The sequence below is a fragment of the Oncorhynchus clarkii genome, chromosome 32 (assembly GCF_045791955.1).
Source record: "Oncorhynchus clarkii lewisi isolate Uvic-CL-2024 chromosome 32, UVic_Ocla_1.0, whole genome shotgun sequence".
Lineage (NCBI taxonomy): Eukaryota > Metazoa > Chordata > Actinopteri > Salmoniformes > Salmonidae > Oncorhynchus > Oncorhynchus clarkii.
Window position 1 is genome coordinate 23,848,838 of NC_092178.1, and position 17,431 is coordinate 23,866,268.

General features: G+C 39.9%; 1 protein-coding gene across 20 annotated transcripts in view; it reads left to right on the forward strand.

The window, feature by feature from the left end:
- LOC139392081 (thyroid hormone receptor beta-like) overlaps window positions 1-17,431 on the forward strand; it is a 118,388-nt gene that overhangs the window by 93,740 nt on the left and 7,217 nt on the right. For 11 of the 20 annotated variants that reach the window (XM_071139788.1, XM_071139790.1, XM_071139787.1 and 8 more), the window contains 6 exons: window positions 7,252-7,352; window positions 7,567-7,714; window positions 11,074-11,279; window positions 12,290-12,376; window positions 14,983-15,129; window positions 15,749-16,007. In XM_071139788.1, the coding sequence (XP_070995889.1) occupies window positions 7,252-7,352; window positions 7,567-7,714; window positions 11,074-11,279; window positions 12,290-12,376; window positions 14,983-15,129; window positions 15,749-16,007 (948 nt within the window). Of the gene's footprint in view, window positions 1-5,309; window positions 5,856-7,251; window positions 7,353-7,566; window positions 7,715-11,073; window positions 11,280-12,289; window positions 12,377-14,982; window positions 15,130-15,748; window positions 16,008-17,431 lie in introns of those variants that run through there. The other 9 variants (XM_071139796.1, XM_071139798.1, XM_071139797.1 and 6 more) reach the window with 6 other exon arrangements.

Below are 17,431 nucleotides of genomic sequence, written 5' to 3' on the forward strand. Positions count from 1 at the left end.
ATTATCACACTAGCTACCAATATTAACGGAAGTGTAAAGAATATATGTTTAATTTAGTACCAGAAAATATAGGTGTCATTAGCAGAAAGCCCCAGGAAAATACTATTTTCTTGTTATTGTTAACGTACTTGACACCTTGTGAGCTAATATAGTGATAAACCTAATAGACTTTAGTCACACTCACTTTGGGGTGAACATTGGAGTGTTCATTGAGAATCATTGAGGCTCTCCCAACGGTTTGCCTCGGCTCACCCCGGCCTTGTGAGGGGAAGGTTGCCCGGGGCCTGGTGTTAGCCTAGTGTCCTCCTCAGGTAACACGGTGTTGGACGGGGACATCTGGCTCAGGATAACACGTCACACCAGGCCCTATCCTTGCAAGACTGAAGCCTGCCATCTGAAAATTGTTGTTGACCAGCTTTGAACCCTCTGAGACCTCAAGTGATCGATCAGGGAGGGAATATATTAGCGAAAAGCCTGCTTCGCTATCCAGTATCGACAGGTGCTGAGGAACGGCTCTCCCGGGTACTGTTATACCCATATCCATAGATCCGCTGACCTTTCTGTGAGACCTCAGAAATACAACAGAAATGGCATAATTCATGTTTATCCTTGAATGTATTAACGCATGGGAACAACGGTCACCTCACCTCTGTGGATCAGTTAACGGTTCAACCCTAGCATTATCACTGGCAATGCCTGGGTCTGGAGGAACAATCACACTTGCTCCAAAAAAGATCCTAATCTTTGGGTGAGTTTTGAGTAGATATTAGTGTTTATGTTTAGAGGGAGATATTATTTTTTCTAAAAAAAATGTATGCTGTTTATGAACAAATAGTATATCTACGGTGTGTGCATGGCATCTAAGATTGAAATGATGCCTTTGCAAAACTATATTTGATTGTTGAATGACTGTTGCTGTCTTGGTGTTTGGGGTTTTAGTGGTAAGCAGCTCGTCAGAAGAGTGGATGTAAAAAACTCTGCTCTCTGAAACGTTTACTACTCAGTAACAGTTACTTAGTACCATGGAGATGTTCATTTCATTGTGGTGCAACCCAGTAGACCAAATGAACAAATTCATTAACCTATTATTTGATCAGTCAATCAAGTAATTTAATCCTGAAGGATCTGTTTGAATTCATCACTATTGAAACATTGTGTTGAACAAATTCATTGAGTCAACATAGCGGAGCAATTTTTTTTAAGCGTTCTTTATCAACGTAATAACGTTGCATTAACGTTGTTAGTTGGTTGAATTTGTAAAAGTAATTCATGTACACAGCTTTGGTCTAATTTCAACCCAGATTTCAACCACAATTCAATAATAGGGTTTCAAGGTTTTGATTGAATTCATGTTTGATGGCAACTCAGGCAAACAAAACAGAATATAGATCAGACATCTTTTGTGTTTCTGTAAGAGCTATATAATTAATGATTATGTTGTATACTTGGCAATATTAGCCCAGAAAGTGTGCAATCCCAAAGGGAAGTTGATCAATGTGAAGTGTGTTTATGGTCTGTTTCAATTCAGTGTAAAACTCGAATTCACTGTATGTTTTATGGTCACTTATCTTTTTTGTGTATAATGTATTTAAACTGTGTCTAAATTCCTCTTTCTGTTTCTGTCTCTATATGTTGTCTACTGCTAGCAGCACCATATTACCAAGTAACATAAATGATGGTTATGTGTAAATGTACTTATAAAGGTGAATAAAGGTGATTCTGATAATAGTAGGGTTGTGTAACGCCCTCAAACGTCAGCTTAAAAACAAGTTCTAGCTCTAAAGCGATCGATTCCTCAGATGAAGAAATAGTTACACTAGATACAAATAACATGAACAAAAAAGACAGATGGGCAACAACACCCCAAACTGAGAATAATACCCTTATCTAGAACAGATTGCAGAGTATTGACTGGAGTTATATTGTCTGATAGAGGACTCGGGACAGAAACTGTCAAGCGTCTGAGAAACACGAATGAGATTAAGGGCCACGGAGGACTTCACCTCATGAAAAAGTTAAACTGGTATCAAGGGCCACTTTAGGAGCAGATTTGCCTCAAAGCGCCTTACTTTTAGCAGCTGTTATGTGTTGATTGTGTTGCAGTCTTAGCCACAATCGTCTGAGCCCACTCCGGTGTTGTGTCACTGGTTACGATAGGATGGCTGGTCACGTGGATACATCTTTTTAGAAGGGTATTTTTATGGATCCATTGGCTGCATCGGAAATGGCACCCTATTCCCCTAATGTCTCTGGTCAAATGTAGTGCACTAAAAAGGGAATAGGGTGCCATTTGGGACACCTCCACTAAGGTTAAGTGACTATAATGCGCCTCTGTCTTTGTCTCGCAAACACACGTCTGTTCAGCATCTTCTTTGATTCATTATTTGATTGTTCAGAATCACCTTATATGCGCTTTTATCTTTTGATTCATTAGTCTAGTAATGAAAATAAACAAATTGTTATTTTGTTTGTAAATATGTGTGCATTTATGTAATAATTAATCTAAACGTATTTAAGGTTCAACACAAGGGATAATCAACCAGGGGCTATGCGTTCTCTGGAAAATTGTGAACAATGTGGAAGATGTGTTCCATGACCCGCTAGCAGAGTGGAACTTAGCCTCCACAGAGTTGCATTATTTTCCAAAGAACGCATAGAGCCCCGAGTTGATTATCCCTTTTATACAATGTCTATAATTTAACACATTTAGAAATTTAGAAACGGTAGAAATGTGTTCAACATCCACTGAAGTAGCTAGCAAGGTTACTAGATAGGTACAATAGTTGCCTGGCTAACCAAACCATCAGTCCTAGCTTGCTATTATGAAAATCAACAATTACAATAATATTTCAATTCGACTTCTGCTTTCAAAAGCAGCTCAAACAGAACATGTATGAATGAACTATAGCCATTAAATTCTACCGTGCAAATATACTGTGTGTTATAGAGAATTATGCAACGGGTGGATCTAATCTTGGATGCTGATTAGTTAAAACCGCATTCTTGGCTGGGCTGTGTCTATTCCATAAGTTACCACCGGCTAAATCTATGACGTTGAAACGCCTATTTACTCTGTTCCATCTCACTGTGCAATCCACTGTCTCATCAGCCCAGCCAAGCGATTTCTTTTAGACTAGCATTTGGTTTTCAACAGTGGAGATTTGTATATAACTTGCTGTCTGTCTTTCAATATTGAAATTCGATCTCCAGCTGTCCCAAAGTAATGAACAGGTTGGGACGAGAGAGACAGGCAGACAGCTTTTCTCAGCCAGTCGAACTCATGAATCAGCTGGCATAATTTGTATGGATATATATAAAGAAATGTCAATAGAAAACAGGTAAAACTAAACGAAATGCTGCTAGTTTGCAGTCTTGCAGCTTCAGTTTGAAGTGATTGTGTTAACTGTGTTGTTGGCTAGTTACTCTGAACAACAGTGATCTGAAGAGAGAGCACATTTTCTATGCCAGGTGAAATCGCGCCTCATTAGCTCATTGTTATGGAAGTATCCAAATAAATGTCACTAGAAAACATCTTAAACAAATGCAAATACAGCTACTTTGCTGTTATTCTGACTACACTGTTTGATGTGACTGTAAGTTAGCCGTAGTTGGCTATCAAGCAAGAGATAAGAACGTTGCCAGGGCAGTATGGCAATGGAACATTTAGAACGAACCACTGGGTCGCGTCCATAGATACAGAACAAAAATATTTAATGACAGTCTGGCAACCGAACTGATAGAACGAACAACTAGCCGGCTTAGGTAGCAACCTTAGATTTGTGTTGGATCTATATCTTGTGGAAGGATGAAATAGTATGAATAAATTAATCAAAATAAAGTTTTTATGAAAATATGTCAATAATCATTTATTAAATCTTAATAAGTACACTGAACAAAAATATAAACGCAACGTGCAACAATTTCACAGATTTTACTGTTACAGTTCATTTAAAGAAAATCAGTCAATTGAAATAAACTCATTAGTCCCTATTCTATGGAATTCACATTACTGGGAATAAAGATATGCATCTGTTGGTCACAGATACATTAAAAAAAAGGTAGGGGCGTGGATCAAAAAACCAGTCAGTATCTGGTGTGACCATTTGCTTCATGCAGCGCTACACATCTCCTTCGCATAGAGTTGATCAGGCTCTTGATTGTGGCCTGTGGAATGTTGTCCCACTCCTCTTCAATGACTGTGCGAAATTGCTGGATATTGGTGGGAACTGGAACATGCTGTCATACATGTCGGTCCAGAGCATGCCAAACATGATCAATGGCTGACATGTCTGGTGAGTATGCATTCTATGGAAGAACTGGGACATTTTCAGCTTCCAGGAATTGTGTACAGATCCTTGCGACAAGGGGCCATGCATTTTCACTCTGAAACATGAGTTGATGGCGGTGGATGAATGGCAATGGGCCTCAGGATCTCGTCACAGTATCTCTATGCATTAAAATTGCCATCAATAAAATGCAATTGTGTTCGTTGTCCGTAGCTTATGCCTGCCAATACCATAACCCTACCACCACCATGGGGCACTCTGTTCACAACGTTGACATCAGCAAACTGCTCGCCCACACAACGCCATACACACTCTGCCATCAGTTTAAACTGGGATTAATCCGTGAAGAGCACACTCTTCCAGCTTGCCAGTGGCCATCAAAGGAAATCAAAGGAAAATTCTGGCATAAATTAACCCTTTTGAATGAACTATTCTATTCTAGTCTGAAGTGAAGTCTAATTTTGACTTTAAATAGGCCTAAGAAGGCTAAACCCGATTGATTATTCCAAGATTTGAACTGTAATGTGAATGATATTGTTGATCATCCGGATCTAATTGTCAAATTGAATTGACTCATCAGGTGTTGACGAACAAACCAAACTTCTACCGAGACTGTCAGCTACTACTTATTCATACAGAAAAGTATTTCAGATTACTTTTCTTTTGTTATTTTGTTCTGTCTTAGTTTGTTGTTAACTTCCGCCAGCGGCACGGCACCACCATATGTGTATGACTAGGTGGTGGTGGTTGGTGAGACACATCACAGCCTTGAGTGCAAGGCTTTAATCTGCGAGAACATCACCATCTTGTTGCTGTCTGTCTGTTCCACTTCTAGGATTGACAGAGTCAGATTAGATGTCGTCATAAAGCTCCTGCCCCATTCGGCTGAGAGGGCACTGTGTTTTGGGGTGGGGCCGGGCGAGGACGGGCGGGGCAGGTGCTAGATGTTGTACTGTAGGGGTGGGCCAAGGACTCAGTATATAAGACACGTTCTACCAACATAGCCCCTACTTGCTCCGTACACATCTTTCTTATCATATCCATATCCATATCAATCATTAAATTATTAATTTACCCTACTTGAACTTAACGCTGAATTAATCACGCTTAGCGCTGAATTGATACGTAACATTGTCTCCAGTCTGCTTTTTTTCTTCTTTTTTTGTTGCCTTCGTCAGCCTTTTGTATGTGCCTACCTGCCTTCGGTGCAGTCGCTGGCCATCATGAACTACTGCATGCCTGACATGTATGAGATGCCTCATGGCGTGGGCGGTGGCTACCCGATGCAGGGCGGTGGGGAGTACTGCATGTATGGAGGTGATGGTCCCGGGGGGTACGGGCACTGTGAGCCCCAGCCCATGCACCAGATTCACCCTCCCTGCATGGAGCAGGCTTGGCCCCCCAGCCAGCCCTACGCCTGCTCCTACCCAGGACCCAACCCCGTGTTCAAAAGTGAATACTGCACCATGGAAGTGCCTCTCAGCCACTACAACCACCAGCCCGACTACTATTCTGAGGGGAAGTCTGATTTCTCCCACATGCAGTGGATGCAAGAGGTTAACAAGAAAGGTAGGGAATTGGGACTAGCGCTTATGGTAATACAAGCTGGAAGGAACTAGGGATAGTGTGATGGCATGACAAGCTGAAAGGTAGGGACTAACCCGGTGGTGTGATGGGGTGACGGCCTGACAACTTGTGTTGGAGTGCAGTTGTAGAGACGTGTGACAGGTGCACAAATATCTCCTTTTGATTGACTACATCTGACCTGATATTGTTGTATTGTATGTAGTGTGTAACAGTATTTGATGTATACTAGTCTAGTTTGGCTTGAACAGTGCTTTATCTCATTTCAAACCGTTGCGGTGTTGAACCTTGCTCGTATGTGTATATATAATATAGTAATGACTCTTGATACACTATAATCGTAGTGATTCTGATACTATATGATTATTACCACCGAAACACTGAAGTCTGTGAGTTTATCAGTTGGTAAGTAGAACCATTATGGACAGTTTGTAGTTATGTACGTTGAACTATATATTCACTTTCAAACTCTTGAAGTTTAAAGGCAAATTCAGGCCACCAACATATTACGAGTCCATGGACTTTGAAAAACTTGTTGACTGCATTGACTGTTGACTGTCTCTGCGTTTGATTGTCCTGTTCTTAGCGTCTGTCATAATGATTTGCTACAGGTGGATATTAATTGTCTTGACGACCTGAGCTCCTTTTAGTTTGGACTAATTGCAGTAAATCCAAGTCGACCTAAGGTGTCATACCGTGCCAGAACTGACCCGGCACCAGAGGACCTGTTGCATTTTGTGCTTTGTGCTTTGTGTGTGAGTGTGAGTGTGAGTGTGAGTGTGAGTGTGAGTGTGAGTGTGTGTGTGTGTGTGTGTGTGTGTGTATTGATTGCTGGTGCAGGGAGGCCTACAGAAAGGGTAACAGAAGGCTGGAGCGTGCCGGTTGATGGATTGGCCCGGACTTCCCTCGACTAGTATTGATCATTTATTGACCTCTGCCCTCACCCTTCCCTTCCCTTCCTACCCCCCACCTGCATTCACCCTGCTCGTGTGTCCGGGCTGGATCACCTCCCTCACTGATCCTACCTTGTTAACTCGGCTTCTTAACTTGTTAATGCTACACGCTTTAGACCTTTTTGGAGAACTTTGTGTTGGAATGAATGATGCCAATCTTAAATACATCTGTTGGAATTCACCTCTTTGTTTCTAAGTTGCTTTGTCTAAAAAATATCATGTTCAGTGGTCTGCTTGTGGTCAGACAGTAGTAAATTAATACTTTATTATCTCATAGGGACATTTTTCTGCCAGCAATAGAGGCATTCCTGGCATACATCATTTGTTGTTTCTTAATGCTGTTTGTATCCAGGAAATTGTGTCGCTGTTAACGAATCATCACAGGCCTATATGGTGTGTTTACATTTGATATATTTATCTTCTGTTAGGGTACATCCCTAGTTACCTGGACAAGGACGAGTTATGCGTGGTATGTGGGGACAAAGCTACAGGATATCACTATCGCTGTATCACCTGTGAAGGATGCAAGGTAATACCAACAGTGGACATATGTATTAGTAACATATGTAATAATACCAACACTCTCTGACATAGTATCAATTAAAAAGGAAAAATGAAGTTGATGGAAAGAGATGATAATTGAATTCAAATAAATATTCCATGACCACTGCCACCAACCTGAACATAGACTGAATGTTGCAGATCATTGTGTTTCAAACATTCCTTTGATCTTTTTTACAAAGGGTTTCTTCCGGCGGACGATCCAGAAGAACCTGAACCCAACGTACGCGTGTAAGTACGAGGCAAAGTGCATCATCGATAAGGTGACCAGGAACCAGTGCCAGGAGTGTCGCTTCAAGAAGTGCATCACTGTCGGCATGGCAACAGACTGTAAGTACTATTCTGCTTAGTTGAGATCCCCAGAATAACTTTTATAGAGGATGTTCCCTCTTCCAGAGTGAGAGAAAAGTATATTAATGTAGCCTAATATTAAAGTTTTCCTATTTAATTGAGAGGACATTCACTACCACTCCAATAGCAGCAAAAAATGTTTTACAAATGAACTAACTAGCACTACTTCTGATTGCTCAAAAAATGTGTCTATATATACGCTCCAATCTAGAGATCTGCTAACTGAACTTGATGACTGTGCCTGGCCTGCCAGGTGGCTCATCACGGAGAGCTGCTTAACCTGTCTATTTCAGAGTACAGGGATAGGAATAACTAATGTCATGACTCATCATAACAGATATAGACTGCCAACCAACCTCGTTGTTAAATGTTACTCTGTACAAATACTCTAAAAAGCTAATACATTCTTAGATCCAAAAAAGTCCTATTTTATTGTGTAATGTCTATCATTTCTATAATGTTTTCTGTTTTTACTTGAATTTGTATTATTTATTTATTTACTTATTGACAATCTTTTTTTAATGACGGCTATGATGAGAATATCAGTGTAAATATCAGAGGCAGAGTGCATATGTTTTAAATTGTATCTTGTATGTATTGTAAATTGTATGGGGCCATACTTGCTTACTTACATTAGAAAATGTAATTTCGGCCACCAGAGGGATACATGTAAATGTCCAACTTCAAGGTTTACATCTGGTGGCCGACTTGACCTAACTGCCAGTGGTTTGTGGAGAAAGAGTTCACGATCTTTGATAATCTGATGAAGAATTTGTGATGGGAAATAATCACAGCCACCTGGTGAGGTTAGCATAGGGCTAACGTGTGCCAGATTATCTGATGGGACCAGCTACAACACTATGTCAACAATTTTAAACTCAACCCTCTATGGCATGGTGTTGCCCTCAGGCAACAAACTACCTTTTTGGACCTCATATATATATATATATGACTGTCTGTGTCCAATGAAATGAGGGGCTGAAATGGGTGTGGCCTTTTGTCTGGGGGTGGAGTCTGGGGGTGGAGCAGTCCTTTCAGGAAGCACAGTGCCACCAATTGGTAAGATAAAATCACTTTTTAACATGTTTAAATTGAAATAATTTTATATAAAAAATATGTGCATGAGTATGTTTGATTGTTTAAAGACTTATTTTATTTGTATTTAAATACTAAAACTGTGTTTTTTGGTTTGTTGCCTCAGTTAGACCACTTTTGTGTGTGGAGATGTGCTCGGATGCATAATTATGACCATAGTCAATGTTTTTACTTTACTATCTACTGATACTTACAGGAAATGGACACAAGAACATTTTATGGGTGGAAGGAACATGATCGAGCAGTTAGGGTCATTCCCTGTGACAGTGAGGACAGTGAGCTTGAGGAGAGTGACAGTGAGCTTGAGGAGAGTGACAATGAGGACAGTGAGCTTGAGGAGAGTGACAATGAGGACAATGAGCTTGAAGAGAGTCAGGAGAGTGGATCCCTGAATCAGGTTTGAGAGACAGTTAGGAGGTCAGGGGTCAGTCAGAAAAGTAATGTGTGTGTGTGTTTGTTTGTATGAGTGTCAGTGAATGAAGAAGGGTATATGACACATTCAAATTTGTGCTTCCTGCTTTCTTTCTTAAAGGAGAATGCCTGTCTGTTGACAATGAGACTGGGTCTGAGGATGAAGATGTAGAAACTGGTTTACGAGTGTCCCTCTTGTGCTCACGCTGGCTCAGCAGGGAATTCACTGCACTGGTACCGTTAGTGGCATCAGAATACCAGGCGTCAACTTGATGTGTGACGATGAGCTGAAGAGAGCAGGACGTGGATCTTTTGAACAGAAGATGGCCGTGGTTGGAGAAACCACCTTGCACGTCGTGAAGTGGTACGATAACCGTTCAGTAACCCTTCTGAGTGATTACACTGGAGCCCACCCAGTCACCGAGTTTGACATGTGGGATCGCAAGCGACAGATGATCACCAAAGTCCCCTGCCCTGCTGTGGTGAAAGAATACAACAAGAATATGGGTGGCGTGGATCTGCTTGACTCACTGATTGCACTGTACCGGAACAAAATCAGATCAAAGAAGTGGTTCCACTGGCTGGTGTTCCACTTCCTGGATATGATCATCGTGACCACCTGGCTGCTCTACTGAAGAGATTGTGAAGGCACTGGCATGAGAAAGAAGGAACAAATGAAGCTGTATACCTTCAAGTCAAACATCGCTGAAGGCCTATGCAAGTATTTCACTACACTCGCATTAACATCTGCTAACCACGTGTATGTAACCAATAAAATCTGATTTGAAAAGTGGAAACAGTCTGGAGCGCAGGAAAGGTCGTCCAAGTTCCACAATTGCTGGTGAGTATGAGGAGAAGAGGAGAAGAGGACCCGTTGGATGATTATGGCTGAAAAGAAGGGGAGATGCAAGGTACCAGGGTGCGCAGGTACACCAAAAGCCAAGTGCCGGAAATGTGATGTCCACCTCTGTTTCACATCCACCAGCAACTGCTTCCTGAGGTTCCACACAGAATACAAAATCAGAGTGTGCTTTGTCAAAAAGAGAAACACTGATTTAATGAATAACCCACACAAACACATTCAGACACACTGAAACACACACACACTCGCACATATACTCACACACACAGGCTAACACACGCACACACACACACACACACACACACACACACACACACACACACACACACACACACACACACACACACACACACACACACACACACACAGTCATTTGGATGTTGGTTTATATGTTTATATGAAATGTGAGAAACATTTATACATGAGGTGTTAGTTGTAATTAGTAGTAGTTTGTTTATTTGATTGTTTGATGACTTTCAAGCTTCTAATTGTGATTGTCAAAATAAACTTTTTCTAGTACATATATTGCTTGTTTTCCTTATTCCACTTATCATATGTACTATAGAAAACCTTGGTGTTTCAGTACCCTTGTAGCACATTGTTGCCCTGAGGAAACACACCAATATCTGGTTGGGGGGGACGACACATTTTATAATGGATATATTATCAGGGACCCCCAAGCTCCCAAAAAATGGGGTGAAATATTCCCCCCCCCCAAAATAAAAATTAATGCCATAGAGGGTTAAACTGTTTTAATGTTCGCAGGTATGGCCCCTATGTGGTTTATATTGTGGACTTATCTCTCGCTTCTTTTTCGCTTGATACTTGACAAAACCCCACCCTTCCTCCCTCTTAATCCCCTCCTCATTCGTGACTCCTTGCCCCCCTCTTCGACCCTCCCTTGCCCTACCACTTCACCCTTCCTCCTGATCCCTAACTCCTCCCCTCCTCTACCCCCCTCCCCTTCCAGTGGTGCTGGACGACAGCAAGCGGCTCGCCAAGCGGAAGTTGATCGAGGAGAACCGTGAGCGGCGGCGGAAGGAGGAGCTCCAGAAGACGGTGTGGGACCGGCCTGAGCCGTCCCAGGAGGAGTGGGACCTGATCCGCATGGTCACCGAGGCCCACATGTCAACTAACGCTCAGGGCAACCACTGGAAACAGAAACGCAAGTTCTTGGTGAGACGTCTTCTCCGTGGCTGACCAACCATGTCTGTTCTGTGAAACATTCCCAGTTCCCAAAATCCCTCTCTTGTCCCCTTCCCTACCTCCCATCCCATCCCCAACCCACCACTGTTCCCAACGTTAATATGTCCATGTTTTTTGTATCTCCTTGTAGAATGGGGAGAATTAGCTGGACGCTGGAGAAAGTGTGTTCCTCAACGCAGCAGACACTAACTTAAAACGGAACAATCCATTCCTCTTGTTTTCTTCTTTCTCTCCCCTTTAATGCAGTGTTCTTTAATAATCTAAACAAATACTAAAAACAAATAACTGTTATCTCTCGCGCTTTCTTTCTCTTTCACTCTCTCTCTCTCTGTCTAGTGTAGTATCTACCTTATAATTTCACTCCTCACATTTTAACCTTTTTTCATTTTTTCATAAAGTGTAATCGTCCTCTGCAGTTTGAAGTCTGTCTCACTTTCTTTGACTCTATCCTGGAGTTTCCATGTAGAGGCTACATACATAGAAAGATGTAATTGTAATTTGTTTAATTGAATTGATGTTTTTAATTAGTAATTAGTTCCAGATTTAGCTAAACAGCTCATTTTCATCCATAGTCCCTGTGCAGGGTATATTGTTATATAGTATTATATTAGTATTGTAGTATTAAATTATACTATATTATCATAATGTAGATCAGCTTTGATAAACTCATTTGTGAACGTTGACATACAACAGTATGATTTTGATCTGAAAAATAAATAAATAAAAAAGTTTGAAAGAAATTGGAACCTGAATACCTATAATTAAATATCAGTTCATAAGTATAAAACAGCCTGAGCCTAAATCTTGTCATGGAAACTCCACTTTGCATTTTGTGTACTACTCACCTGTTTTCTCTCTCCGCACTTACTTGTCTGTCATCTACCTTTCCTCAGTTTAATTAAACTTGTTTTTTTTTTAGTTGGCTTGACACGGGTTCCTCATTGAAACGTTCTTCACAATCTCTGTTGATTGTCCAACAGGTCGAGGAAGCAATGCTACTTAATGAAATAACATGTAATTTATTCTATACTTCTGACCAGAGTGCAGTGGGGGTGAAGGAAACCAAGGTAAGAACTAATAGACAAAATATAATACTGAGTTTAAATACTATAAAAACGCTTTTCAAATCGCACCTGCTATAGCTAGCTATTATATTATGGGCTAGTGTTAAAATACAGTGCTGTATATGAGTCATTCAAATTTGGGTTTGAAAAAAGAATCTAATTTGGATCCTGTTTTTAGACATATCTACTACTCACACACTTTTTGTATTGCATATTTTAATTGTTTCCTGAATTCCTTACCAGGCATTAAATTATTCACTACCGAAACAGTGAAAAAGTTTCTGTTAAGGAAGAACCGTGTACAGTATTGATCATTTTGATTAACCTTCTATTACAGATTAATTTGAGAAATGTTATACAAAATGTAAAATATAGTAAAAAGAGGATTTTACTTTCAAAACCTTTACATTTAATTTAGAGAAACATTTCACCATCAATGTCAGGCTCTGACCAATGGACAATTTTCCCTGTACTCACAGACCAAGCTTTACACACACTGTGGCTGCATTTACACAGGCAGCTCAATTCTGATATTTTTTTTACTAATTGATTTTTTGACCAATCAGATCACCTCTGAAAAAGATCTGATGTGATTGGTCAAAGACCAATTAGTGGAAAATATATCAGAATTGGGAAGCCTGTGTAAATGCAGCCTATGTCATACACACTTTGGCTGATTTGGACATGTCGCTGTGTAACTTTTTTGGGGGGGAGGGATTAGGCTGAGGAATTTGTCCACTTGTGTACCATATTGTAGCAACCGTAACCCAACATTTAGACCTCTTGGGATAACATTTAAGATATTGGCTTGACAGTCACTGGACCTGGGTTCGAGTCCTGGTCTGGGCTACCCCGAACGGTTGCTAGATTGAAACCCTGAGCTGACAAGGTAAAAATCTGTCGTTCTGCCCCTGAACAAGGCAGTTAACCCAGTGTTCCTAGGACGTCATTGTAAATAAGAATTTGTTCTTATTAACTGACTTGCCTCGTCAAATAAAGGTTAAATTAAATTAAATACCCCCGAATTCACTACAATATCATGTCCTGCATTTAAAGACAAAATAAGCAGTTTTGTCCAATGCAGTGCATTACTTTGACTTCCAGGGAGAAGTGTTTAATGTAGATTATCATATCAATGTTTTATTTCAAGAGATGTGAAGGAATACAATGGATTAACAATCAAGTGTCTATTACCAAAACATTCATGTCAATACCAAAACGAAGCAAATTGTTTCGGTCGTGGCAGTTTCAGTTTTGACCATTTAATGTATTTTGGACTTTAATGAATCCCCATAGCTAGCATATGGCTAGTTAGCTATCTTTTAGACATCCAAAAAACATATATATATTATTGACACATCATGGGGCCATGATAGAGAGGGATGTAATCCCATTTCATGGTTATAATTGTAGGGATGTGGTAAGGCCCATTCATTCTACAGTATGTGTTTCAGTAGTGACATACAGGACAAAGTGGGGAAATCATTTTTCAGAGAGCGATTATTTTTAAATAGACTAATTAGAACAGTATCTTTCAATTTAATAATAAAACAACTCAATATGTTCTAGTGAAATAATAGTGTTAAAAAGATTACAAAAATCATGGATGACTTTATTTTCAAACATGAATTTTAGGAGTCAGGGTGGGGTACAGCCACCTCAATAGAAAAGGGTATATAAACCATGATTTTGTACTATATTAATTGAACAATATGTGTGTTATTGCCTTGGCAGGAATTAAAATAGATCATTATGTTAATATGTGTCCTAAGTTTGAAGATTTTCTGGTAAAAAAAAAAAAATCTGTTTTTTTGACTAGGGACAGGAATTTTAAGCCACTTCTCTAGAATGCCCGATATAGCTTTAAGTGCTGTGTATACATTATGGAGCTAGTTTTCCGCAAGCTGTGACAGTTTAAAGGCATACCGGGGAGAAGGACTCTTAAAGGGATAATGTTATTATAATTATTAATTCGTGTTTTATTATTTTGTCAATATGCCTATTGATTTAAAGCCAAAGCAACAGAATCTGGGAGGTGCTGTACACAGTGCTTTGTCCTCTGCTACTCAACTCAATCTGGGCTCTTTGTTTATTTACTTGCTCTACTCTCTATCGCTCTTATGTCACTTCTGGTCAGAAGGCAAGTAGTTGAATATGTAATGATAATAATAATAATACCGTATCAGTGGATAACCCTAGTCAAAGACTCTGCCGACTGAGTACGAGAAAATGAATGGCTTGCACTTTGCACTTTCCCTCCTTTTTAAGTTTCCCTCCGTCTTTCCTCCTTGTCCCTCCTGAACAATCACAGTGGAAACGCCATCCACTTTGTTTTCCTGTTATGCTGTTATACTCGTTGACCTGTCTCACGCTTATTGGAGAAAGAGGAGAACGTGTTGTGTTGTGTGTGTGGTCTGTCTGTCTATCTTTCTAGCTGCGTCTGAGTTATCACCCTCCTCCCTGGATAGGGCACTGGTCAAAAGTAGTATACTATGTTAAAAGTACTGCACTATATAGGGTGCACTCTGTCTTGTGGTCTTTTAACAGTCTGTCCCTGTCTAGCCCTGTTGAACGTACCTACATCCTCCCTCTTCTTTTTGTCGTTTCAGCCCGAGGACATTGGTCAAGCGCCGGTCATAAATGCACCTGAAGGGAGCAAAGTGGACATTGAAGCCTTCAGTCAGTTTACAAAAATTATCACCCCCGCCATTACCCGAGTGGTGGACTTTGCCAAAAAGCTGCCTATGTTCTGTGAGGTAAGTAAGCAAGGTTGTTTTACTTTATTGAAACTAAAATAAAAAATGTAATTCTTATCAAGCTATATTTATTTTTTGGGGGGGATGTGTTTCATATTGGTTATAAAACACTATAACTTAAACAGAAACATCAATAGCATAAGCAATTTCACTAAAATAAAAATAAAATGAGAGAAAATGTTCAAACTAAAAATGTAAAATTAATTAAATATTTAGTTTATAGTTAAATCTACATTTTGTGAATGATGTTCTTGTTTAGAGCTATATTCTAGTGGTCTTTCATAAAAAATATATACAAAATACTTAGAAATGGTCTCAACATGTAAAGCTTTAAAACATCTACATAATTAATAATATATTAAACTAAACTGAATTTATCCATGTTCAAAAAATAGCTAATAAATAAAAAATACCATGGAATGTAGAGTTCAGTTTGTAATAACTGCTAACACTACTAATATATGTGAACATAAACGTTCTAAGTTTTTACCTCTCCTGCACATTCTCATATTTTCCCTTTTCATTCTTCAAATCATATCAGTCGTTCATCTTTATGTGCAAAAAAATCAATAACAAAATATATAACGTTTGCTCTCTGTGTTTGTCTCTCTCCTCCCAGCTGCCTTGTGAAGACCAGATTATCCTATTGAAAGGCTGCTGCATGGAGATCATGTCTTTACGGGCGGCCGTTCGCTACGACCCCGAGAGCGAGACGCTGACGCTTAACGGGGAGATGGCCGTGACCCGCGGCCAGCTGAAGAACGGAGGCCTGGGTGTGGTGTCGGACGCTATCTTTGATTTGGGCTTATCACTGTCTTCGTTCCACCTGGACGACTCTGAAGTCGCTCTGCTACAGGCCGTCATCCTCCTGTCCTCCGGTGAGAGGGAGGGAGACAATCTTTCCGGCACACAAACACACGATACTTCGCCATACTACCAGACATCTGGCCCTTTGTTTTCTCTACACGCAGGTTTATGGGTTATATCACCACTGTGACAAATACACCTGAAAGCGTTTTAATTGGGTCATGGCCATTGGAACTGAGGGGCCTTAGTCTTGCAACAGTTCCATCCACTTGTAAGCTGACAATATAGAAGATATAGCTTTTTTACAGATAGTTAATTCAAAGATATCCTTGAAAAGTTGCCACTTTAAAACATATGGTGAATTCAAACATTTCCAAAAGAGTGTTCTTTATCAATATTCTATTTTGTGTTGTTATTCATTTTTATTTGGTCACGACCTGACATTTTAATCTTGAACTAGTTGGCAAGATGACAAGTAGGTCACATTACAAGTAGATTAGGTAGGAAATGGGAATACATTGTGGGTGAGACAGTAAGAGAGCGGGTGACCCCTGAGTTCAAACAGATAGACCAATTCTCTAACAGCACGCCATATTAACCCCTGGTCCCGTGTGTAGAAAGAGGATTTACATTAACGATATATCATGAAACGTACGTTACACATCTATAAACACACATGTAGATTTAGCGATAATATGTGCTTATAGATGTTTATATCATGGCATTGTTGAACACTTGTTTCTTATTGGCTTGAAGGTCATTCTAGAGCGTGCATTATTTCTCTATAACGCACAATATTTGCACGGTAGAATTCAATGGCACATTCTTACATGTTTGAGCTGCTTTGGAAAGCAAAAGTCGAATTGAAAACGTTATTCATTACAAAACCCCCTGATATTGCCAACTACTTTAATGATTGTTTCATTGACAAAATTAGCAAACTTTAGGCATGACATGCCAGCAACAAACGCTGACACTACACATCCAAGTATATGTGACCAAATTAGGAAAGACAAACATTGTACTTTTGAATTCCGTAAAGTGAGTGTGGAAGAGGTGAAACAATTATTGTCGTCTATCAACAATGAAAAGCCACTGAGTCTGACAACTTGGATGGAAAATGAATGAGGATAATAGCGGATGATACTGCCACTCCTATTTGCCATATCTTCAATTTAAGCCAAATAGAAAGTGTGTGCCCTCAGGCCTGGAGGGAAACAAAAGTCATACTGCTACCTAAAAATAGTAAAGCCCCCTTTACTGGCTCAAATAGCTGACCAATCAGCCTGTTACCAACCCTTAGTATACGTCTGGAAAAAAATTGTGTTTGACCAGATACAATGCTATTTTACAGTAAACAAATTGACAACAGTATTTCAGCACGCTTATAGGGAAGGACATTCAACAAGCACAGCACTTACACAAATGAATGATGATTGACTGTGAAATTGATAATAGAAAGGCTGTTTTGTTAGATTTTATTGCGGCTTTTGAC